The 27,072-nt window shown below is 41.6% G+C and overlaps 1 protein-coding gene across 3 annotated transcripts in view; it reads right to left on the bottom strand.

Annotated features, from left to right (window-relative positions):
- Window positions 1–27,072, bottom strand: part of LOC115137173 (protein furry homolog) — a 205,759-nt gene that overhangs the window by 156,000 nt on the left and 22,687 nt on the right. For all 3 annotated transcript variants that reach the window (XM_029673300.2, XM_065024673.1, XM_065024674.1), the window contains exons 2-4: window positions 17,629–17,828; window positions 3,634–3,687; window positions 1,947–2,089 (exon numbers count right to left, since the gene is read on the bottom strand). In XM_029673300.2, coding sequence (XP_029529160.2) covers window positions 1,947–2,089; window positions 3,634–3,687; window positions 17,629–17,828 — 397 coding nt within the window. The remainder of the gene's footprint in view (window positions 1–1,946; window positions 2,090–3,633; window positions 3,688–17,628; window positions 17,829–27,072) is intronic.

The raw sequence follows: 27,072 nt of genomic DNA, 5'->3' as shown, positions 1-27,072 counted from the left end.
TCCATTGATCATTTTTGTGTGATTTTGTTCAGCACATTCAACTATGTAAAGAAAAAAGTATTAATAAGAATATTTCATTCATTCAGATCTAGGATTATTATTATTATCTATTATTATTATTATTATGTTATTTTAGTGTTCCCTTTATTTTTTTGAGCAGTTTATTTCAACCAGGCAGTTGCGACACGAAAGTCAGAAATAGCGATATAATATATGCCTTACCTTTGAAGATCTTCTTCTGTTGGCACTCCAAAAGTTCTCAGTTACATTACAAATGGTCCTGTTGTTCGATAATGTCCTTCTTTATATCCATAAAAACTCTCAAAAGTTACCAATAAACGTATCCAAACAAGTCAATCAACATTTATAATCAAACCTTAGGTACCCTAATATGCAAATAAACAATCAAATTTAAGACGGAGAGTCGTTAATGTCTTTACCGGAGAAAAATAACAAAGAACGCGCTTTCCTCCACGCGCTTGGAAACACTACAGCCAAAATGGGAGCCACCTAGAAAAAATACAACTTCTCCCTAATTTTTCTAAAAACCAGCCTGAAACTCTTTCTAAAGACTGTTGACATCTAGTGGAAGCCCTAGGAACTGCAATCAAGGAGGATTTCGCCCTATAATAAAAGTGTCAGCCATTGAAATCAGTGATATGCTGAATTTTTTGGTGGGCGGATGGTTTGTCCTCGGGGTTTCGCCTGCCATTTCAGTTCTGTTATACTCACAGACATTATTTTAATAGTTTTAGAAACTTTAGAGTGTTTTCCCATTCAAATCTATCAATTATATGCACATTCTAGCTTCTGGGCCTGTGTCGACATAACCTGAAAGGTCGCACAGAAAGGAGGAAGCCACTGCTCCAAAACCGCCATAAAAAAGCCAGACTACGGTTTCCAACTGCACATGGGGACAAATAATGTACTTTTTGGAGAAATGTCCTCTGGTCTGATGATACAAAAATAGAACTGTTTGGCCATAACGATCATCGTTATGTTTGGAGGAAAAAGGGGGAGGCTTGCAAGCCGAAGAACACCATCCCAACCGTGAAAGCACGGGGGTGGCAGCATCATGTTGTGGGGGTGCTTTGCTGCAGGAGGGACTGGTGCACTTCAAAAAATAGATGGCTTCATGAGGAAAGGAAAATGATGTGTATATATTGAAGCAACATCTCAAGACATCAGTCAGGAAGTTAAAGCTTGGTCGCAAATGGGTCTTTCAAATGGACAAGCATACTTCAAAAGTTGTGGCAAAATGGCTTAAGGACAACAATGTCAAGGTATTGGAGTGGCCATCACAAAGCAATGACCTCAATCCTATAGAAAATCTGTGGGCAGAACTGAAAAAGCATGTGCGAGCAAGGAGGTCTACAAACCTGACTCAGTTACGCCACCTCTGTCAAGAGGAATGGACCAAAATTCACCCAACTTATTGTGGGAAGCTTGTGGAAGGCTACCCGAAACATCTGACCCAAGTTAAAAAATGTAAAGGCAATGCTACCAAATACCAATTGAGTGTATGTAAACTTCTGACCCACTGGGAATGTGATGAAAGAAAGCTGAAGCTGAAATAAATCATTCTCTCTACTTTTATTCTGACATTTCACATTCTTAAAATAAAGTGGTGATCCTAACTGACCTAAGGCAGGTAATTTTTACTGGGATTAAATGTCAGAAATTGTGAAAAACTGAGTTTAAATGTAGTTGGCTAAAGTGTATGTAAACTTCCGACTTCAACTGTATATGCTTCCATAGCCATCTGTTATGCAATAAGTCAATGATAATGTCAATCAATTCAGGCACAATGTCTTATAATGTACAGTGTTTTCTTTGTGTTTGATTTCTGGTTATAAAATGTGACAGAGTGCTCATGGGAAGTCCTATTGGCCGTTCTGTCTCCTGTACCATCAAAAGGTGTGTGTGTGTGCATATACGTGTGTTACTTTTTTGACTTGGTGTTGGCTCTGGGTCTGTATTCGTGTGACTCTGGCTCCTCTAGACCGTTCTGTCTTCTGTACCAGTCAAACAGTGTCCTCAGAATGGACGGGAGGCAGTACTCCGCCAGAGAACTCATAGCAGTTATCACCTGAAAGCAAATAAATGCAAATGGTGTATACATATTGGTCAGTCAGATCATTATTACATAACACTGTTTCCTCCAGCCAAAAACCTGACGTAACGTAAAATCAGCATCCATATTTAGATTATATTTCATTGGAGTTGACAACAAATGTTAATTCTTCTTGAAATTAACCAACCCTTCAAATCTTGTTGTTGATTTGTGGTTGAAATCTGGTTAAAATGAAGTGCACGTTGACCACTTCTTTTTGTTGCCAACCAAATATTAAATTGATGTTGTCACGGATCCTCCCCGGTACTGCAGCTCATTCTGTTCACCAGTTCCGCAGGTCTTCTAGGCTTCACTGAACGGGATTCATTATCATCAACCCCGGACTGTCTTGTCTGATTACACACTCCTGGTTCCCATTCTCCTGATTAGTATGTTATATAGGTGCCCTCTGTTCCCTCTGTCTTTGTCCGTTATTGTTCCCATGTCCGTTGGTCGTTTGAGTACCTATGCGTTGCTGCAGCTGTTATGCTGCATGCTTTATATATTATGTATTACGTGTATTGTCCCGTGTCGTTTAACGAGGTTTACCTTCTCTCTTTTGTTTGGGTACAGCCCAGTGTTTTTGTATACGTGTTTGTTTTGGGTGTATTAAAACCCCCTATTGTGTATTACTGCGCATGTATCCAAATCCTTTATACCAGCATGACAGATGTTGTTGATAGACGACATTGATGGAATGTTGGTTCAACATCATTTTGGGTTGTATCTCTTTCCCAGTCATGTTTCATTTATATCTGCATCAAAATCACTGGGTTTTAACCCTCACTGTCCTCCACACAACCGAAGCTGCAGGCAGTAAGAGGGGATGGGAGGAAAGGTAAAAGAAAGAAGAGAGAGACAAGGGGAAAGAGGAGACGAGTGGAGAGGAGAGAGAATGGAGAAGGGACAGAAGAACAATGGAGAACCGAGATAGAGAGATGGGACACAGGATCCTGGGAGACTAGGAGTTGAGGTGCCCATGGGGTGGCATGCATCTCTCCAGGGAGGAGAGGGAAGGAAGGAAGGAAAGGCGGGCCGGCTTGGACCTGGATACAAGCACACGGAAAGGGAGTGGAGTGTGGTGTGACCAAGGGAATACAGTGGGCCTTCATTCAGCACGGGCAGGAGAAGAATCCTGCCTCTGTACACTGTTGAATGGCATCAAGCCTTAGGCACCCGGAAACACATGCACACAGGAACACACACGCACACAAACACACACTTGTGCGCTCACACACACACACACACAAACCTTCTACTATACAGGCACCTAGAGAACCACAGATTTGGAGAGACCCCGTGGGGAAGGTTGAGTTAAGCACTACCCAGCCAACAAGCATTAACAGTGATGATGGGCTGACTGCTCAATACAACAAGCTTGTGTATCGTTTGTTGAGTAATCTTTTCTGAGACCTGAAAACCTGCTTTGGCTCCAGGAGCTAAAATGTATTCGCTTGAGCTCAGCTCCCACAACCTTGCCTCGCTGATTTTTCTGTCCATTAGAGAGTAACAGTTCTTACCTGGTCAAACTGAGGATCCTCACCCCTCTGCAAAGACTTGATCAATGGTTTCTCCTGTGAAAACACAACAGGACAATAATAGAATAAGAATAGAAAAAAACAAATTAATAAATGAATTCAAAAACAAAAAAGTGAAAGTTCCTCTCCTAATTCTCTCCATTTCTCACATCAGGACCTCGTGTTGGACATTCTGGGTATTTTTGGAAAGGGGAGTTATGATCAGTTGATGTATGGTCATTATATAACCCAGGGTAGGTCCAAATGGAACCCTATTTCCTATATAGGGCACTATTTCCTAATCCCTATATAGTCCACTACTTTAGACCAAGAACCACAGGGTTTATATAGAGAATAGGGTGCCATTTGGGATGCAGCCCCAGAGTTAATAGGAAAAGACACCAGTCAGTTGGAGATCTGGGCAGCTCCTGTCAGACAGACAGGAGAGATGGGACATTAACGACGTGCCGCATCAGTCTTTACTCAGCTGGATAATGCCCATAATGCCAGTCACCCAGTTAGCGCCTTGGGGTCTCATTTATTAAAATAGTCTTGCGCTCAGATTTGACCATAAATTGTGCGTGCTGTGCGTTGATGTCGTATGTTATTAATGTCGTCCACACACCAAGGTTGGAAATTATGCATCTTGACCTTGATGTAAAAACCTAAATGGGTCATTTATTTTTAGTTGCAAATGTATGAAACATACTTATGAAGTGATTTACACACGCTTGTGTTTAATGCATACACAGTACCTTTTTAGGATGCGTTCCCCTTCATTTTAAGAACTGAAGGAATGCAGAAATGTGGTATAAAACTAAGCAAATTCTATATGAGGGCCCCAGGACCGGCCTACCTCTCATGACCCCTGGGGAGGCCTTTTCTCTTAACTCTGTGCCAGTGTTCTTCACTTTATGTTGGTACATTCCAATGATTCTGCCATACTCTTAGATTGTTCATGTAGCTACATACAGTCTGAATCTAGAAAACGTTGGAGTGATTGAAATCTCAAGAGTCAAGTTTATACTCTCCTGCATAAACTTCTGCCTACATTACTTAATTGTTAACTTACAAGATACTGCATCAGATCCGGTCTCAGGGATGGCTAACTCTGAACGTCCCTTCAATCTCCACAGAGTTGGGTCCACCTTATGCGTGGAGTAATCTCCAATACACTTGAGGATTGGAGGAATTGGTGCCTCTAGGGCATTTCAGACTGTTAGGGGACCTTTTCACAGGGAGAATGTAACCGTTTTTTATTATTGTGTTTTGCGTTTCATGTATAATAGCGTATATTATATGATATGATATTTTGATTTGTATTGTTGTGCAAACCAGGGCTCATCTGGAAAAGAGACCTTTGTCTCAGCATTGACTAGTCCCCTGTCAAACTAAAGGTGAAAATAAAAACATATATAGTTATTTCTGTCTTTGTGAAAGCAGAATCTGTGCATCAGCATTTTACACAGCCGGACAGTGCTGATTATGGCCTTCAAGGTGTATCAGGGTGCTAAGTGTCCTATTTGGTCAGACAGAACATCACAGACGCCATGTATTGATGTTTCCACCCAAGCTAACAGTCGTTTGACTGTGACAGTGAGTAGGGTGGGGAGATGACTGACCAAGACGTCAACAATCATTCTGGTAAGACTTCACTTAAAGCCTGCCGGCATTATACTTTATTCGTTGTTATTGTAATGATTCTGTATGTTATGTCTCTATGCAGGAACTTTCAAACTGACTCAACGGTTGTAAATTCATCAGGACCATTATGAGATTATATTATTATTATTATAAGGGGTTGTACATGCTAATTACAAGTTGTACAATGCATTATAACCACATCACAATGCATTCTACCTGCAGGTTTTAAGTAAAGCATTACAGACCTTCCTATAGAAGCAGGACAGGCAGCCTAGCCTGTGACACACAGCTTGTGTGTCCCTATTTCATATATTATGAGTCCTGGTCAAAAAGTAGTACACTACAGTAGTAAACCATAAGAATCAGGTGAAATTTGGGACACATTTTTCAGTGCATAATTGATGAAAGACTTTCATGCACTATGCTCTATCTAGATAGAGTTCAAGGTGTTGGTGGAGGGTCAATCCAACATTACTATTCTCAAACAGTAGCAATGTGGAGACACACAGATCATCACATTCAATTACTACTCATTTACATTGATAAACAGCGCACTCCACTTGTAGTGAATTAAATTATAATAATCAACTGGCTAAAGTGATCCAATTTCCTGCATGGATGTAATCTCTGTATGTATAGGAAGAGGACATACAGTATCGGGGGTTTGTCATTGGCTAACCAATAGTCCTGTTGGAAGGTGAACCTTCGCCCCAGTCTGAGGTCCTGAGCGCTCTGGAGCAGGGTTTCATCAAGGATATCTCTGTACTTTGCTCACTTCATCTTTCCCTCTATCCTGACTAGTCTCCCAGTCCCTGCCACTGAAAAACATCCCCATAGCATGATGCTGCCACCCCCATGCTTCCCCGTAGGGATGGTGCCAGGTTTCCTCCAGACATGAAGCTTGACATTCAGGCCAAAGAATCTTGTTTCTCATGGTCTTAGAGTCCTTTTGCTGCCTTTTGGCAAACTCGAAGTGGGCTGTTATGTCCCTTTTACTGACAAGTGGCTTTCGTCTGGCCACTCTACCATAAATCCTTGATTGGTGGAGTGCTGCAGAGATGGTTGTCCTTCTGGAAGGTTCTCCAATATCCACAGAGGAACTCTGGAGCTCTGTCAAAGTGACCATCGGGTTCTTGGTCACCTCCCTGACCAAGGCCCTTCTCCGATTCCTGAGTTTAGCCGGGCGGCCAGCTACAAGAAGAGTCTTGGTGGTTCCAAACTTCTTCCATTTAAGAATGATAGAGGCCAATGCGTTCTTGGGGACCTTTAATGCTGCAGACATTTTTTGGTACCCTTCCCCAGATCTGTGCCTCGACACAATCCTGTCTCTGAGCTCTACGAATAATTCCTTCAACCTCATGGCTTGGTTTTGACACTGATATGCAATGTCAACTGTGGGACCTTATATAGACAAGTGTGTGCCTTTCCAAATAATGTCCAATCAATTAAATTTACCACAGGTGGACTCCAATCAAGTTGTAGAAACATCTCAAGGATGATCTATGTAAGCAGGATGCACCTGAGGTCAGTTTAGAGTCTCATAGCAAAGGGTCTGAATACTTATGTCAATAAGGTATTTCTGTTTTTTATTTACAAAAAAATCTAAAGACCTGTTTTTGCTTTGTCATTATGGAGTATTGTGTGCATATTGATGAGTTAAAACATGTATTTAATACATTTTAGAATAAGGCTGTAATGTACATTTTCAGTAGTTATACATTCTACAGTAATTTGTTGCAAAGTTTCAAGTGCATGTTTGATGTGGTGGCTGTGCTTGTTGTTAGTGTAGAGAAACGTTGGTTAGTTTAGTTTAGTATGGCAGTTTAGTTTGGCAGCGATTACAGCCTCCAATCTTCTTGGGTTTGACGCTACAAGCATGGCCCACCTGTATATGGGGATTTTCTCCCATTCTTCTCTGCAGATCCTCTCAAGCTCTATCAGGTTTGTTGAGGAAAGTCAATGCACAGCTATTTTCAGGTCTCTCCAGAGATGTTTGATCGGGTTCAAGTCCGGACTCTGGCTGGGTCACACAAAGACATTCAGAGACTTGTCCCGAAGCCACTCCTGCGTTGTCTTGGCTGTGTGCTTAGCGTTGTTGTCCTGTTGGAAGGTGAACCTTCGCCCCAGTCTGAGGTCCTGAGCACACTGGAGCAGGTTTTCTACAAAGATCTTTCAGGAACTTTTCCCCATTCATCGTTCCCTCGATCCTGACTTGTCTCCCAGTCCCCGCTGGTGAAAAACATCCCCACAGCATGATTCTGCCACCACCATTTTAGAATAAGGCTGTAACGTAACAACATGTGGAAAATGTCGAGGGGTCTGAATACTTTCCGAAGGCACTGTACATTAACATTTTAATAAATAAATACACACAAATGTAATGAAAGAAACAATACAACTAAAGAATAATAATGTGTGGGTGTGTGTAGAGTGTGTGTTAGAGAGTGTGTGTTTGTGTGCGCATCTATCAGTTATACATACTTGTCAGTAGATTCACACAAAAAGTAGGTCACATGGGGGAGAGCCGTTGTGCCGTGAGGTGTTTCTTTATTTGTGTTTTGAAACCCGGTTTGTTGTTCACTTGCGCTATACGGAATGGAGTTCCATGCAATCATGGCTCTGTATAATACTGTATGTTTCCTTGAATTTGTTCTGGACCTGAGGACTGTGAAAGACTACTGCTGGCACGTCTGGTGGGGTAAATGTGTGTGTCAGTGCTGTGTGTAAGTCGACTATGCAAACAATTTAGAATTTTTAACACATGAATGTTTCTTATAAAAACAAGAAGCGATGCAGTCAGTCTAGTATTGATTTTAGCCCTCTGGTAACAGTGAAGAGCAAAATGTGCTTCTCTGTTCTGGGTCAGCTGCAGCTTAACTAAGTCCCTCTTTGCAGCACCTGACCATATGACTGGACCATAATCAAGATAAGATAAAACTAGAGCCTGTAGGACTTGCTTCGTGGAGTGTGGTGTCAAAAGAGCAGAGCAGAGCAGACCTCTCCCCATCCTTACAACCATTAAATGAATATGTTTGTTTATGACAGTTTACATTCTAAGGTAACAGCAAGTAATTTAGTCTCTTCAACTTGCTCAACAGCCACACAATTCAATACCAGATTCTTCTGAGGTCTAGAACTTAGGAATGAATTTGCTAACTGTGGTTGCTGACACGTGTACACACTGTAGGGTTGAATCATTAGCATACATAGACACACAGGCCATGCGGTGCACTACACTTTACATGTTTGTCAATAGAGAAGCTTCCATTAAACAAAACCTTCTGTGTTCTATTAGATAAATATTTCTAAATCCACTATATGGCAGAGGTTGAAAATCCAATTTCAACAACAGGTTATGGTCAATAATGTCAAAGGCTGCACTGAAGTCAAACAGTACAGCTCCCACAATCTTCTTATTATCCATTTCTTTCAACCAATCATCAGTCATTTGTGTCAGTGTCATGTTGAGTGCCCTTCTCTATAAGCATGCTGAAAGTCTGTTGTTAATTTATTTACAGAGAAATAGCATTGTATATAGTCAAACACAATTTTTTCCAAAAGTTTGCTAAGAGTCGGCAGCAAGCTGATTGGTTGGTTGTAAGAACCAGTAAAGAGTGCTTTACCACTCTTGGGTAGCGGAATTACTTTGGCTTCCCTCCAGGTCTGAGTACAAACATTTTTCTCCAAACTCAGATTAAAGATATGACAATAGGAGTGGCAATATAGTCCGCTACCATATTCAGTAGCTTTTCATCTAAGTTACCAATACCAGGTGGCTTCTCATTATTGCTGGACAACAATAATTTATCCACCTCACCCACACTAACTTTACAAAATGTAAAATTACAACACTTTCTCTTCATTATTAGGTATTTTATGCTTGCTAAATTTGCTTACTTTGACAATGTAAGTCATTAAAATAATTGGCAACATCAAAAGGTTTTGCAATAAATTAGCCATCGGATTCCATGAAAGATGGAGTTGAATTAGTCTTTCTGCCCATAATTTCATTTTTAAAGTATTTCAAACCTTTGTTCCATCATACCTTATGTGGATAAAATATTCAAGGGTCACTTCCAGACCCAATTTATACTACTATTAAAATGTGACCTGTATCAAGATCCGAGAAACAGATAACAGAAAGTCCATATTAATACCAAATGTAAATGGGGTCTCCCTCAGTTCCCCTAGGGTTTTGGAGTGGTATACATCTCAGTGTATAGGTGGTGACTGGTCAGTGCAGGGTGAAGTTTCCTCTTCCTCTCCACTGCGTCTCAGTGCTAGAGGTGTCACTACAGACCCTGGTTCGATTCCAGGTATGTATCACAACTGGCCGTGATTGGGAGTCCTATAGAGCGGTACACAATTGGCCCAGTGTCGTCCGGGTTATGGTCTGGCTGGGGTAAGCCTTCATTGTAAATAATCATTTGTTCTTAACTGACTTGCCTAGTTAAATAAAATAAAAACCTTAGCCATTAATGGGGAAAATGCCAAACTGAACACAGATCAGTGTCTCGGGGAACTTTACCCTACACCCTCAGGAGGGTGCAAAGTTAAAGACGTCAAGATAGAAATGTACTGTGTAGAACACGTATGATTGTCTGTCATGTAGAATATGACATTTTATTCATTACATTTCGATCTGCAAGTTACTACTCTTTTGAACGCTGGTCTAATATATATTTTATGCACCAATGCATGATAACCTGACAAAATCCTTAACTTTGATTTATATATATAGTATCACAACATGTCTTAAGAAAAATATAGTTATAATGTATCCTGATTAACCAGACATAGGCCTACTTACTGAACATAAAGATGCTTAATAAGTTTCTTAGGAGTTTCCTTCAGAGTCTTTTTTTAAAGAGTTTCTTAATAAGAGTGAACACGTCAGGGATGTGAACACCGGTCATGTACATAGAGTTTGTCCTGGTAAACATCCTGTAGTAACAGGATCCTCCACTGACTAAACCTGAAACCTGAACCTGCAGCTACCGTCACTCCCACCTGCTCCAGTCCTTCCCCTCCATAAGAGGGATCAATGTTGTGAAATGTTAGTCAGCAGGGTCAGTTGTCCAATGACACGACAAACTGTAGGAGATTTCACTTTTATCCTCACCATCTGTCACTCTCTGACCGGTTTCACCTGTTCCTGTTATTGTCTCCACCCCCTCCAGGTGTCGCTTATTCTCCACAGTGTATTTATCCCTGTGTTTCCTGTCTCTCTGTGCCAGTTAATCTTGTATGTTTCCAAGTCAACCATCGTTTTCCCCGTTCTCCTGCTTTTTGCATTCTCCTTTTTCTAGTCCTCCCGGTTTTGACACTTGCCTGTTTCTGGACTTTGTACCCGCCTGCCTGACCATTCTGCCTGCCGTGACCACGAGCCTGTCTGCCACTCTGTACCTCCTGGACTCTCATCATCTGCCTCCTGTGTCTGCATCTGGGCCTCGCCTTCTGCCTTGATTACCATCCAGGACCCCTAAAGCGTCTCAGAGTAGAAATTCTAATCTTAGATCAGACCCCCCCATCCTTGTCACGAATATTACCGAAGGTGACTCCCCTTCTTGTTCGGGTGGCGCTCGGCGGTCGTCGTCGCCGGTCTACTAGCTATCGCCGATCCGTTGTTCTGTGTTTGTTTAGTTCTGTCTAATTGGTAGCACCTGTTTCTTGTTTGGTTGTTAGGATAGGGTTATATATAGTCTGTTCAGCCCGCTTCTGTTTCGTGCGGGCTTGTTCTCCTGTTTCTTTGTTTGAGTGTATTTTGGTTGGCATTTGGGTTTCACGCTGTCCGTTTATATTTCTGTTCATTTGTGTTTCCACTTTTGTACATGTTATGTTTCCAGGACATTAAAGCGTGTTGTTTTTCCCACATCCTTTGCTCTCTGCGCCTGACTCCACACCTCTTCACTCATTTACACGTAACAATCCTATTTATTATAAAAGGCTAAACTGATCCTAGATCGGCACTCTTTTGATGAATACAGGACCACATGCGTAACCCCCAGTGAATACTTTTTTAATGAGTTTAAGGTATACACATATCAATAGTAATGTAATCAATATTTTTGTTATACATTTTTTTAAGGATTAGAAATGTAAGCATTATAGATTAAGTATTGTACATAATTATGTAGAGCTGTAATATCAGGGAATCCCAGGTGAAGCACATACAGTAGCTCTACAATTCCTACTGTATCCCAGGGCTATTCCTCTGTAGTTGTGCTAATGTGGTGTGAAAGGGAATGCCTTAGCCGCTGTACTTCCTTATCCAGTCCCATAATGTTTTGACTTGTAGCAGAGCCTATCTCTAAAGACTCATGTTGAGCGGGTTGAGAGCTTCAAGTTCCTCTGTGTCGATATCACTAAGGATCTATCATGGTCCAAACTCACCAACATAGTCGTGAAGAGGGCATGACAACGCCTCAACATCGCAGTGATAGCTGTGCCACTAGAGATTCTGTGTTCGAGTCCAGGCTTTGTCGCAGCCGGCTGCGTCCAGGAGACCCATGGGGCGGAGCACAATTGGCCCAGCGTCATCCGGGTTAGGGGAGGGTTTGGACGCCAGGGATGTCCTTGTCCCATCGCACACTAGCGACTCCAATGGTAGGCCGGGCGCAGTGCACGCTGATACGGTTGCCAGGTGTATGGTGTTTCCTCCGACACATTGGTGGGGCTGGCTCCTGGGTTAAGTGGGCATTGTGTCAAGAAGCAGTGCGGCTTGGTTGGGATGTGTTTCGGAGGATGCACAGTTCTCGACCTTTGCCTTTCCCGTGTCTGAACGGGAGTTGCAGCGATGGGACATGACTGTAACTACCAATTGGATACCATAAAACCGGGGAGAAAAAGGGGTTTCAAAAATATATATATATAAAATAAATAAAGTTCTAAGGCTGCACCACTGAGAGCATCTACACTGGCTGCATCACTGATTTATATGGCAAGGACCGAAGGGTGTTACAGAGGGTAGTACATCAATTGGGCCGAGGTTCCTGCCATCTAGGACCTATATACCAGTGTCTGAGGAAGGCCCTAACACTTTACTCCAGCCACCCAAGTCATAGACTACCGTACATAAAGTGATACTAATGCACCAGGTCTGCAACCAACAGGGCCCTGAACAGCTTCTACCCCCAAGTCATAAAACAGCTAAATAAGTTAGTTAAATAGTTAACCACATAGCTACCCGGACTATCTGCATTGACCGTTTTTGCACTAACTTGTTTGACTCATCACAAACAATGCTACTGTTTACTATCTGTCACTTTATTACAAGTTATATGTACATACAGTGTATTTACATCAATGATTATGTTATTCACACATGAAGTATACAGTGCCTTGTAAAAGTATTCATCCTCCTTGGTGTTTTTCCTATTTTGTTGCATTAGAACCTGTAATTTAAATATATTTTAATTTGGATTTCATGTAATGGACATACACAAAAATGTCCAAATTGGTGAAGTGAAATGAAAAAAAAAGACTTGTTTAAAAAAAAAAATTTAAAAAATGTATTCACCCCCTTTGCTATGAAGCCCCTAAATAAGATCTGGTGCAACCAATTACCTTCAGAAGTCACATAATTAGTTAAATAAAGTCCACCTGTGTGCAATCTAAGTGTCACATGATCTCAGTATATATACACCTGTTCTGAAAGGCCCCAGAGTCTGCAACACCACAAAGCAAGGGGCACCATGAAGGCCAAGGAACAGGTCAGGGACAAAGTTGTGGAGAATTACAGATCAGGGTAGGGTTATAAAACATATCTGAACCTTTGAATATCCCACAGAGCACCATTAAATCCATTATTAAACATTTGAAAGAATATGACACCACAACAAACCTGCCAAGAGAGGGCCGCCCACCAAAACTCACAGACCAGGCAAGGAGGGCATTGATCAGAGAGGCAACAAAGAGACCAAAGATAACCCCGAAGGAGCTGCAAAGCGCCACAGCGGAGATTGGAGTATCTGTCCATAGGACCACTTTAAGTCATTCACTCTCCAGAGCTGGGCTTTACGGAAGAGTGCCCAGAAAAAATCCATTATTTAAAGAAAAAAATAAGCAAACATGTTTGGTGTTTGCCAAAAGACATGTGGGAGACTCCCCAAACATACGGAAGAAGGTACTCTGGTCAGATGAGACTAAAATTGAGTTTATTGGCCAACAAGGAAAATGCTGTCTGGCGCAAACCCAACACCTCTCATCACCCCGAGAAAACCATCATCGGCAGGGACTGGGAAACTGGTCAGAATTGAAGGAATGATGGATGGCTCTAAATACAGGGACATTCTTGAGTGAAACCTGTTTCAGTCTTCAAGAGATTTGAGACTGGGACGGAGGTTCACCTTCCAGTAGGGCAATGACCCTAAGCATACTTCTAAAGCAACACTTGAGTGGTTTAAGGGGAAATATTTAAATGTCTTGGAATGGCTTAGTCAAGGCCCAGAGCTCAATCCAATTGAGAATCTGTGGTATGACTTAAAGATTGCTGTACATCCGCAGAACCCATCCAACTTGAAGGAGCTGGAGCAGTTTTCCTTGAAGAATGGACAAAAATCCCAGTGGCCAGATGTGCCAAGCTTACAGAGACATACTCCAAGAGACTTGCAGCTGTAATTGCTGCAAAAAGTGTCTCTACAAAGTATTGACTTTGAGGAGATGAATAGTTACACGCGCTCAAATTGATAGTTTTCTGTCTTATTTCTTGTTTGTTTCACAAAAACTATTTTGCATCTTCAAAGTGGTAGGCATGTTGTGTAAATCAAATGATACAAACCCCCACAAAATCTGTTTTAATTCCAGGTTGTAAGTCAACAAAATAGGAAAAATACCTAGGGGAGTGAATACTTTCGCAAGCCACTGTATGCTTGAACAATCTAAATCAATATTACCCTAAAACCAGTCAGTGTGCCACCCAGCATGCAACAGTCTCTATGTCTCCAGGCACTTGACCTTCCTCTGACCTAGGGTCATGACCTCACTTTCCCCCATGCCACCGAGGAACACTCTGGATCCTGAAACTGCTCTGCTTATATTTGTATTAATATTTATTTATTCAGGGCAAACCCATTGAAACCAGGGTCTCATTCATAAGAGTGCCCTACAGCAACACAATAATCAAATACAATATAAAAGAAAACAGCAATTAATACAATGTCAAATAAAAATACAGCACAAAATGTAAGAAAAGCGGTTACATTCTTCAGTTACGAGGTCCACAATCAACACTTTAATTTCCAAAGCAGCACCAGAACATCCAATTGTAATGAGTTTCGTAAATTGTTGCAGCAGCGAGGCGCATTAAAACTAAAGTGGATTTACCTAATTCGGTGGAGACCTGAGTAACCTCAAGAGTTAACCAACCCTGTGGACGGGTTTGGTAACTCATGTTTTTATACTTCAACAATGAAGTTACGTAAGTCGGAAGCTTGAGTAGTAGAGCTTTGTAAACAAAAGAGGAATAGTGAAGTGATCTACGGGACTGAAATGAGGACCAGCCAACCTATTGATACAGGATGCAGTGATGAGTATTAAAACCGTGACCTGTGATAAAGCGAAGGGAACTAAGGTAGATGACGTCCACAGGCTTAAGAGTAGTGGCTGCTGCATTCTGGTAAATGGTGTCACTATAGTCAAGAACTGGCAGGAAAGTTGACTGCACAATCTGCTTCCTGCTGTTTAGGGTGAGGCAAGATCTATTTCTAAATCTTAGCTTTTAACTAGCTTATCAGTATGTTTGTTAAATGTTAAATCCTTGCCAATCCAAATGCCCAGATATAGGAGAACCATTCAATTATTAAATATTGAAGTCCATCGGAAACATTTTTGCGAGAATTAGAGAACAACATACAGTAGTAGTCAAAAGTTGACACACTTACTCATTCCAGGGATTTAAAAAAAAAAACTATTTTCTACATTGTAGAATAACAGTGAATAGATTGAAACTATGAAATAACACATATGGAATCATGTAGTAACCAAAAAAGTAGACTTGATGACAGCTTTGCGCACACTCTTGGCATTCTCTCAACCAGCTTCATGAGGTAGTCACCTGGAATGCATTTCAATTAATAGGTGTGCTTTCTTAAAAGTTATTTGTGGAATTTCTTTCCTTCTTAATGCGTTTGAGCCAATCAGTTGTGTTGTGACAAGGTAGGGGTGGTATACAGAAGATATCCATATTTGGTAAAAGACCACGTCCATATTATGGCAAGAACAGCTCAAATAAGCAAAGAAAAACGACAGTCCATCATTACTTTAAGACATGAAGGTCAGTCAATGCGGAAAATTTCAAGAACTTTAACGTTTCTTCAAGTGCAGTCGCAAAAACCAACAAATGCTATGAAGAAACTGGCTCTCATGAGGACCGCCACAAGAAAGAAAGACCCAGAGTTACCTCTGCTGCAGAGGATAAGTTCATTAGAGTTAACTGCACCTCAGATTGCAGCCCAAATAAATGCTTCACAGAGTTCAAGTAACAGACACATCTCAACATCGACTGTTCAGGGGAGATTGTGTGAATCAGACCTTCATGGTCGAATTGCTGCAAAGATACCACTACTAAAGGAAACCAATGAGAAGAAGAGACTTGCTTGGGCAAAGAAACACGAGCAATGGACATTAGAACGGCAGAGTAGGTGAACGGATGATCTCCACATGAGTGGTTCCCACCGTGAAGCATGGAGGAGGAGGTGTGATGGTGTTGGGGTGCTTTGCTGGTGACACTTATTGATTTATTTAGAATTCAAGGCACACTTAACCAGCATGGCTACCGAAGCCTTCTGCAGCGATATGCCATCCCATCTGGTTTGTGTTTAGTGGGACTATTATTTATATTTCAACAAGACAATTAACCAAAAAACAACTCCAGGCTGTGTAAGGGTTATTTGACCAAGAAGGAGAGTGATGGAGTGCTGCATCAGATGACCTGGCCTCCACAATCACCGAACCTCAACCCAATTGAGATGGTTTGGGATGCGTTGGATAGCAGAGTGAAGATAAAGCAGGCAACATGTGCTTAGCATATGTTGGAACTGCTTTATTTAGAATGTTTATTTATTTAAACTTTATTTAACTAGGCAAGTCAGTTAAGAACAAATTCTTATTTACAATGACAGCCTACTCCGGCCGCCCTATGGGACTCCCAATCCCAATATGATGCAGCCTGACTCTTGGAAAAGCATTCCTCATGAAGTTGGTTGAGAGAATGCCAAGAGCGTGCAAAGCTGTCATCAAGGCAAAGGTTGGCTACTTTGAAGAACCTCAAATATAAATAATATTTTGATTTGTTTAACACTTTTTTGGTTACTACATGATTCCATATGTGTTATTTCATAGTTGATGTCTCTGCTATTATTCTACAATGTAGAACATTTAAAAAATAAAGAAAAACCCTTGATGTGTGCAAGACAAAGGAGCTGATCGTGGACTAAAGGAAAAGGAGGTCCGAACGGGCCCCCATTAACATCGAAGGGACAGAAGTGGAGCAGGTCGAGAGTTTCAAGTTCCTTGGTATTCACATCCCCAACAAACTATCATGGTCCAAACACACCAAGACAGTTGTGAAGCGGGTACGACAACACCTTTTCCCCCTCAGAATGCTGAAAAGATTTGGCATGGGTCCCCAGATCCTCATAAAGTTCTACATCATCGAGAGCATCCTGACCGGTTGCATCACCGCTAGGTTTAGCAACTGCTCAGCATCCGACCGTAAGGCACTACAGAGGGTGGTGCGTATGGCCCAGTATATCACTGGGGCCAAGCTTTCTAATATCCAGGACTGATATACTAGGCAGTGTCTGAGGAAGGCCCAAAAAATTGTCTGTTCTCTCTGCTACCGCACAGCAAGCGGTACCGGAGTGCCAAGTCTAGGACCAAAAGGCACATTAACAGCTTCTATCCCCAAGCCATAAGACTGCTGAACAACTGAACTAATCAAATGGCCACCCAGGCAATTGACATTGACACCCACGCACATTGACTTGGTACAGTACCCCCTGTATATAGCCTCGTTATTGTTATTTACATTTCTTGTTTAACTTTTTGAAAAAATAATTTTATTTATTTAGTTAATATTTTATGAACTATTTCTTGAACTGCATTGTTGGTTAAGGGCTTGAAGTGAGCATTTCACGGTACGGTTGTATTCGGCGCATGTGACAAATAAAATTGGATTTGATTTGAATTAGTAGGTGTTTCCAAACTTTTGTAAGGCAACAAAGTTAGACTGTAGCTTTAACAGCGCCTGGTTTACAGCTGTGGCACATGGGCGGAGAGATGGACACAGACAGACACGGATGGACAGATGGACAGACAAACAGATAGATATACAGGGCAAACAGGTTGACTCACCAGCGGCTCGGCCATGATGATACGTATCTTGCGCTCGGACAGCGTGGTGAAGTTTACGAACAGGCTCTTGAGGACATACTCCCCAGGCCGGCTCTCCGGGTCGATGCTAATGGGCATCAAGGCTGGAGGACCCTTGTCTCCTTGGGGACTCAGCACTGGAGGGATGGGTGGCTTACTGTATCCGGTTCCCACTGGAGACGCTGGGGACACACCACAACACACAGGTTAGGAAATTACGTACATTTGACATATTCTACCTGTAATTGTGTAAGAGCAGCAATGTACTGTTGCTAGTAGTGTACTCCGTCGTTTAGGACATTTTAGTCAGGTTGTATCAGGATGTTTTGTTAACTTTTATGTTTTATTTTATTTTTAATTCCATTTTTTTCCATTTCTTTTCTTTTTTATTGAATATTAAAACATCCATTCTACAGTACTTGCAGTGAAGCCACTCAACATTTACATTACATTCAGTCATCTAACTTTTATTTATCCGTTATTTTACCAGGTAAGTTGACTGAGAACACGATCTCATTTGCAACAACGACGACCTGGGGAATAGTTACAGGGAAGAGGAGGGAGATGAATGAGCCAATTGTAAACTGGGGATTATTAGGTGACCGTGATGGTTTGAGGGTCAGATTGGGAATTTAGCCAGGACACTGGGGTTAACACCCCTACTCTTACGATAAGTGCCATGTGATCTTTAATGATCTCAGAGAGTCATGAGACCCGTTTAACATCCCATTCGAAAGACGGCACCCTACACAGGGCAATGTCCCCAATCACTGCCCTGGGGCATTGGGATAATATTTTTAGACCAGAGGAAAGAGTGCCTCCTACTGGCCCTCCAACACCACTTCCAGCAGCATCTGGTCTCTCATCCAGGTACTGACCAGGACCAACCCTGCTTAGCTTCAGAAGCAAGCCAGCAGTGGTATGCAGGGTGGTATGCTGCTGGCTAACAGACTCCCATACAGAGCGACCCACAGAAGCAACCAGGGTCAATGCCACCGGCCCAAGCTACCAACCGCCATGCCACAAGCCCTCCGAAGTCCCCCCCCCACAGTTCCCCGAGAGCTGCACCTCAACCATCCAAGATCCCCCCCCCCCCAAGTCACCGTCCCACCAATGCAACAACAACCAACTAAATGACGAAAAGAGAAAAACAAATGAAAACAGAAAACAATGCAAAAACAAAAGACAACAAGGACAACAAAAATAATAACAGCAAGCCCAACTGAATACATTTGAGTGTATGGCACTATTTACATGTGTGTATGTACAGTATGTGTGTGTGTCCGTGTATGTGCACATGTGTGAGTTTAAATGCGAGTGTCTGTATATGCATGTGTACACGCGTACAAACACCTGCACCTAATACTTTTACTAAGAGTATTAGTATATTAGTAATTGACTGACCAGGTCTCTCCAGATCTCCCAACAATGCTATTTCTATGGTCCATTTTAGATTAATGTTATGCTTTTTCAGCCATTCCTGAACCAGAGACCAGAAACAGGTTGAGGGCAATACCAAAACAAATGGTCTATTGATTCTGTATCCTCACAACAAAATCTGCAGAGCTGCGATGATTGTATGCCCCAAATATTTAACATCTTGTTGATGACAAGAATTCTGTACATTTTTATTTCTGAAATACACTTTGTTTTATATATCAACTCATACCATGGAATCGGTACATCAAAAATCTCTTCCCAACTCTTTTGCAATCTGTATGGCACAGCTGTTAACATCCTGGTCCTCAAATAAAACTGGTATACTTTCTTTTTAATTATTTTTTTATTCATCCGCCAATTTTGACCCTTTATGTTGGGCAGACAGACCAGTTCCCTACCTTCTCCCGCTGTCACCCTCCTCCATTTTGGGGTATTGGTGTAGTCAATTGGTTGTCATCTTGGATTGAGCAGACCTTCCCATACAATTCTGATAACTCCATGAAAGACATAACTCTACCATTCCAATTTACGATATAATTTAAAACAAAATACCCCTTTCCCATGAATACAGATATTTTATGAACAAGCACATTTAAGTTCAACCATAATATTTGTTATGTCTTTTCAGGGGGGATGAAATTGAAAAAGGTTTCATTTTCAAACAATCAAAAATGAGACATTGCAATCTGCAGAAAGGCACTTTTTAAACAATGGATGAGCTTTTCTTAGTAATCTACTTGAAAACCATTTAGGGTTAAAGTAAAATGTTTGTATAAGTGAAGCTTTTAGAGAGAGGTTAGTGATTTTATATGTCATAATCTCAATCTACCCAGTTCATATTTATTACATAGACAGACACGCTTTGTCTTGTTTGGTTTAGCATCCAGGCAAGATTTGAAAAACAAATCATCAGGAGTAGGCAGCGGCATAAGTAAGTGAGTAAACTGAGATATGACTAAGGAGTTAATCAGTGTAATTTTTCCATCATTAGACAGATGTTTACCTCTCCATGGTTGCAGGATCCTGTCTATTTTTACTAGTTTTCTATTTCTATATTGTACACTTATCATAAATAGGATTTAGTACAGAGAGTCTAGAAAAGTGATCCATATCTTCAATGAGACATTGCAGGGATCTAGCTTAAGGACGTAAAATAAAACTTGAGTCATCGGCAGACACCTTTGTTTTTCAGCCTTGGATTTCTAATCCTCTAATGTTTTTATTTGATCTGATTTTAATAGCTAGCATTTCAATGGTCATAACGAATAGATATGGTGACAGTGGACACCCTTGTTTAACTCCTCTTGACAATTCAAAACTCTGAGAAGTAGCCTCTATTTACTATTTTACACCTGGCGTTACTATACAATACCTTTACCCATTTTATAAGAGACTCACTGAAATTAAAAATTCCATGAATTTCTAAATATAATCCAGACTTACTTTATCAAAGGCCTTTTCAAAATCTGCTGGAAAAACTTTGCTTCTTAGATGTTTCATGGTGTTCTATTATTTCTAGCAGTTGTAGTATATTATCTCCAATGTATCGTCCATGTAAAAAACCTGTCTGATCAGGATGAACAATACCTGGTAATGCTATGCATTTCGCTAGTATTTTTGCATTAACGTCTTTTCAGCAACAAGAAAAATACATTTTTATCTGGTTGTAACTGACAAGATAATAACCAAAATATGACGTTGTTCGCAGTACATTTTGATGTTGTCATGAAAAAGATATCTATACATCATATGCCAAATTTTGCCCACTGAATACCGTGGGAGGACAAGCTATGCATTTGCTGCAGCATTTAATATTTGATTCAGTGCCTCCATTTTCTGTTTTTTGAAAAGTGCTTTTATTGAAAAATTCCCGGCAGGGAGAAAATAACTCCAGCAGAGAGTAGAGGAGAGGATAACAAGCTGGAGCATTTCTCTCCCAATGCTCCACTGCATTAGCCATCTGATCTGACCTCATCTGTGGCTGGCTAGGGAAATTAAAACTGCTACCAGCTAGCTGCTAGCAGCTGGTGTTTTCATCTGCTATTCAAGATGTCATTGCCCTCTGAGGAAAGAAATCTCTTACATGTGACCGTCATTCAGCCAACGCTGTGATACAGGCCTGAGTTTAATCACTGACGGCTTGGCCCGGCCCATAAAACACATAAACAACTGACACATTCGTTTGACTTTACCTCACAGTTTCACTGTTTCACTTCAACTCCCCATAAACAGAAAATGATGCTAGAAATAGCCAAAGAGCCGTGTGCTAACGCCTAATAGGGGTGTGAAATGTTCCCTTAGCATGGATTACCTCAACCCAGAATTATACTTCTAGGTCAGTGAACTGGGGTATATCTGCTGGATAAAATGTGTGTGTGTGTGTGTGTGTGTGTGTGTGTGTGTGTGTGTGTGTGTTTGTGTGTGATAGATAAGAGTGGACAGTTAGCTAGCAGTGGCAGCCTTACTACACAGTGTTTATTGTTAGTATCAGGGGCCATTAAAGCAGATCAGTCACATATCAAATCCCAGACACTCTAGTTGGCTACAAAAGCCTTCTCCATGGCCTCAGGCTGATGAAGAATCCCAGAAAACACAATCACCACACAACATTATCTCAACCTTGATCCCAACGTTGACCTCAATGTGCTTTTGCTACTTTGTAACACTCTCACTCTGACATAAAGTATGATTTCAACCCCAGAATACACTCTCGGAAACATGAATTACATTGTTGTAACACAAAAACTAGTGGAAACTGGGCTGCCACCAACTTGAAGGAGATGGAACCTTAACCTTAAATATTGAACCACATCATCCTGAGACGTTTTGAAACATTACATGGTGTGTTGGAACACCACTTAATCAAGTTTTGTGCAGCACCTTGCCAGGAACTGGGAGTATTAACAGAAAAGGTTGAAAACACTAGTCCTGTTTAGTGCAGAATTAGATACCTTCTCTTTTGGTGTCGTTTCCTCTCTCTAAAGCTTCTAAACACCATTATTACGTTTTTAGTCCTGTCTAGTGCAGAATTCGATCACATTTTCAGAAGTGTCTAAATGTTTAACATTGTTCTATTTATTTGATAATTTGCCATTATATGTTAATTGGCAGGCATTGTCAAGCACAGTGTTCAAACCACCAACAGTAATTGGAGGTTGAACTGCAAGAACTGAGGATTCGGCACTTGTTGTGCTTCTTCTTCTAGGCTTAAGGGCAGACTACACCTATTGGTGTATTTACGCCACCTACTGTACAATCCATTATAGTAATACAAAATACCACCCCATTCCACTATTTAACCCTATCTAATCTTACTCCAGGCCAATGGTCTGGAAGGACAAAACATTACCACTCTACACCCCCCGCAACTCTTCTGCAGTAAAACCTCGCAATCCCAAGAACTTCTCTGCAGCTGCCACCACAACCTCTATTTCCTGTGACATTCCATTTCTGCAGTACAGTTGACAAACATGGCTATGAATGCTATGAAACCCATCTTACTGAAGCACATACTATTCCCAGCCCTCTCTATAGGTCTCTGCTTACTCACAAGAATCCTTTCAGGATCCCTCACCATGTACCCAATCTTCCTCCACCACTCTCCTCACTGCTTCAGCATACGACACTGTCTGTACTACTCCGACCTTGGCAATCTCAACCTGCCTTTCTCTCACTAGACACCTCCAATCTCCAGCCCCATGGGCACCCCCTAGAGCTAACACACACAACTTTCTCTACCGATATTACACATTCCTTCATCTCATGCCCTCCTTCACACATCTAGGAATCTCCCTCCTACACACTGCTGCAACATGACCATAAGCTTGGCACCTAAAAAAGCTTAGTATTTTCAGAACAAAAGCTCTCATGGAATAACTGAACATCCTAACTTGACCTTGTCAGGGAAAGACTGCATCAGATAATGTCTTCTCCGTTTCACCACGCTCTCCACCGGGTCTGAGTTCTATTTCAGCTGATCCTCCTAAACACTTAATAACACCCCCGTTATCACTCCTTTCAATGGCGCCCTGCTCCTATGAGCAAAGCAAGTCACAGTTCTTGTCCCTAGTTGAGTGGTCCACAGCACCCGGAGCACTTTTCTGGACGGAAGAAACACAATACATCATCACGAGTCGACTTCGAGTTACTTTCACCGACTCAACAGTCCTCAACCTCTTCTCCACCCAACCTGACATCACATATGAATCAGCCAGAATACAAGGATCCATTCTTTCCAATAAATCTCACTCCCACTGGGCCAGATTCATTCTTGTCATCATCGGGATGAGGCTCAAACTCGATGGTCCTCACTGCACCTGCCCCCACAGGTACTTCATCCTCACTCTCGTCAGGTTCCATCACTAAGCTACTGGAGCATGTCTCTGTCTTTTTGCACTCGACTCCAACTTTCCTCACCACACCGCTTCCCTCTGCACTCAGCTTCTTCTCGGCGGTCATCCCGGCACCTATCTTCCCCTTCATCAGATCTTCTAGAAGGGTTGTGCATTCCCCCACTCCATATTTACTCATAATAGGTTCCACTTTCCTCCTTTTTTTTCCCTGTCCACTATCTTACCGTTGACGTCCATCATCTTTTGTAGCTTTTCTCCTTAATGTTGTGCCATCCATTGACAATCACTTTCTTCTTCTTTGAGGTTTATTGGCACTCATATGGTGTATTGCCGCCACATACTGTACGGGGCAGTAAAAATAAATAAATAAATGATTTTATATATATATATATATATATATATATGGTTTGGACATACGGTCTCACCTCATAACTCATATATCCAAGTATTACATAAGTTGGGAGAACCACTTCATCAAACAGTAAAACCAATAGGCTTTGCTCCTTCTTTCCATCTATCATTCAATTCAAGCGATGCGAGTCTACTACTGCCGGAATGTTATCCCTAAACCACACAGGCTCTATGTCCAACGAGACTTCAGAGATGACACCTTTAACCGGTGCCCTACTCTGAAAATCATAGCTGTCAACATCATACGTCGACATCTTGCAGAGCCACAGAACGTTTTCCTTTTGCTCTTTGATACACACAAAATCAACATCATACTGTTCCTGGTCACTCTGACCAATTCCACTTAACCCAATTCATCCTTCACCATTTTCTCCATTTAGTCCTCACTTTTCGCCACCATTTACGACGACCCACTTTCTCGTCCCTAAAATCCATTGACAATCATGAATGTATGGAATGGGTGCTGTCCTCATTGAACATCAATTTGTCTGATGGTTTTGATATTCCTTCATCATGAATCATTGCACCTCATTGCACCTCAAGATTAATAGCAATATAGAAATATACTTTGATTTCTTCAAACATGCATAGGAAAGAAACATTGTGTGAAAGAATCATAGTCGACTGAAAATGTTGAATTACCCACAATCTTCTAAAAACAGAGTCATGTGGTGAGATAGGAAATGCAAGGAGATTAAAACCAAAAACGGACAATGAGTTCAATCACTATTGTCTCTCTCTTCATGAAAGATACTTACATTTTGAGCAACATATTATGCTGGATTTACATTATTTTGGTAAAACTAAATTAACAAATCATTGAACTGACTTGCATACATATTTTGTAAGATATTTGGGGGGTATTTTGACACAGTTATGAAATGACAGGAGATACAGAATGTTTTATTTTTAATTTTTAATTTCACCTTCATACAACCAGGTAGGCTAGTTGAGAACAAGTTCTCGTTTGCAATTGCGACCTGGCCAAGATAAAGCAAAGCAGTTCGACACATGCAACAACACAGAGTTACACATGGAATAAACAAACATACAATCAATAATACAGTAGAACAATCTATATACAGCATGTGCAAATGAGGTAGGATAAGAGAGGTAAGGCAAGTAATAGGCCATGGTGGCAAAGTAAATACAATATAGCAATTAAACACTGGAATGGTAGGATGTGCAGAAGATGAATGTGCAAGTAGAGATACTGGGGTGCAAAGGAGCAAGATGGATAAATAAATAAAAACAGTATGGGGATGAGGTAGATTGGATGGGCTATTTACAGATGAGCTATGTACAGGTGCAGTGATCTGTGAGCTGCTCTGACAGCTGGTTCTTAAAGCTAGTAAGGGAGATATGAGTCTCCAGCTTCAGTAATTTTTGCAGTTCGTTCCAGTCATGGCAGCAGAGAACTGGAAGGAGAGGCGGCCAAAGGAAGAATTGGCTTTGGGGGTGACCAGTGAAATATACCGGCTGGAGTGCGTGCTACGCGTGGGTGCTGCAATGGTGACCAGTGAGCTAAGATAAGGTGGGGCTTTACCTAGCAGAAACTTGTAGATAACCTGTAGCCAGTGGGTTTGGCGACGAGTATGAAGCAAGGACCAGCCAACGAGAGCATACAGGTCACAGTGGTGGGTAGTATATGGGGCTTTGGTGACAAAATGGATGGCACTGTGATAGACTGCATCCAATTTGTTGAGTAGAGTGTTGGAGGCTATTTTGTAAATGACATCGCCGAAGTCGAGGATGGGTTGGATGGTCAGTTTAACAGCATGAGTGAAGGATGCTTTGTTGCGAAATAGGAAGCCGATTCTAGATTTAATTTTGTATTGGAGATGTTGATTGTGACTTTGGAAGGAGAGTTTACAGTCTAACCAGACACCTAGGTATTTGTAGTTCTCCACATATTCTAAGTCAGAACCGTCCAGAGTAGTGATGCTGGACGGGCGGGCAGGTGCGGGAAGCGAAAGGTTGAAGAGCGTGCATCAAAGAATGGATCAAAGGGGTGGATCAAAGAATCACCAGCAGCGAGAGCGACATCATTGATGTATACAGAGAAGAGAATCGGCCTGAGGATTGAACCCTGTGGCACCCCCATAGAGACTGCCAGAGGTCCGGACAACAGGCCCTCCGATTTGACACACTGAACTCTGTCTGAGAAGTAGTTGGTGAACCAGGCGAGGCAGTCATTTGAGAAACCAAGGCTTTTTAGTCTGCCAATAAGAATGTTGTGATTGACAGAGTCGAAAGCCTTAGCCAGGTCAATGAAAACAGCTGCATAGTAAGGTGTCTTATCGATGACGGTTATGATATCGTTTAGGACCTTGAGCGTGGCTGAGGTGCACCCATGACCAGCTCTGAAACCAGATTGCATAGCGGAGAAGGTATGGTGAGATTCGAAGTGGTCGGTAATCTATTTGTTAGCTTGGCTTCCAAAGACTTTAAAAAGGCAGGGTAGAATAGATATAGGTCTGTATCAGTTTGGGTCTAGAGTGTCTCCCCCTTTGAAGAGGGGGATGACCGCGGCAGCTTTCCAATCAATGGGAATCTCAGACAATACGAAAGAAAGGTTGAACAGGCTAGTAATAGGGGTTGCAACAATTTCTGCAGATAATTTTAGAAAGAGAGGGTCCAGATTGTCTAGCCCGGCTGATTTGTAGAGGTCCAGATTCATCAGCTCTTTCAGAGCATCAGCTATCTGGATTTGGGTGAAGGAGAAGGCAGGGAGGTTTGGGCGAGTTGCTGTGGGGAGCGCAGGGCTGTTGACCGGGGTAGGGGTAGCCAGGTGGAAAGCATGGCCAGCCGTAGAAAAATGCTTCTTGAAATTCTCAATTATTGTGGATTTATCGGTAGTGACAGTGTTTCCTAGCATCAGTGGAGTGGGCAGCTGGGTGCTCTTATTCTCCATGGACTTTACAGTGTCCCAGAACCTTTTTGAGTTTGTACTACAGGATGCAAATTTCTGTTTGAAAAAGCTAGCCTTAGCTTTCCTAACTGCCTTTGTATATTGGTTCCTAACTTCCCTGAAAAGTTCATACATTGATTGTACGAGAAACAGTTTTTTTGGGTTGCTGTCACAAGAGGTTACACTATGAACAAGCGATTATACAGTGAACAAGCCATTATACATGCTATGAATGCTCATAAATGCTTTATAAATTACTATAAGTGTTTATGAATTGTTCACATGTTGAAATATAAGAGTTTAAGCCCTTTG

The sequence above is a fragment of the Oncorhynchus nerka genome, linkage group LG11, assembly GCF_034236695.1.
Source record: "Oncorhynchus nerka isolate Pitt River linkage group LG11, Oner_Uvic_2.0, whole genome shotgun sequence".
NCBI lineage: Eukaryota > Metazoa > Chordata > Actinopteri > Salmoniformes > Salmonidae > Oncorhynchus > Oncorhynchus nerka.
This window is presented reverse-complemented; position numbering and strand designations above follow the sequence as displayed.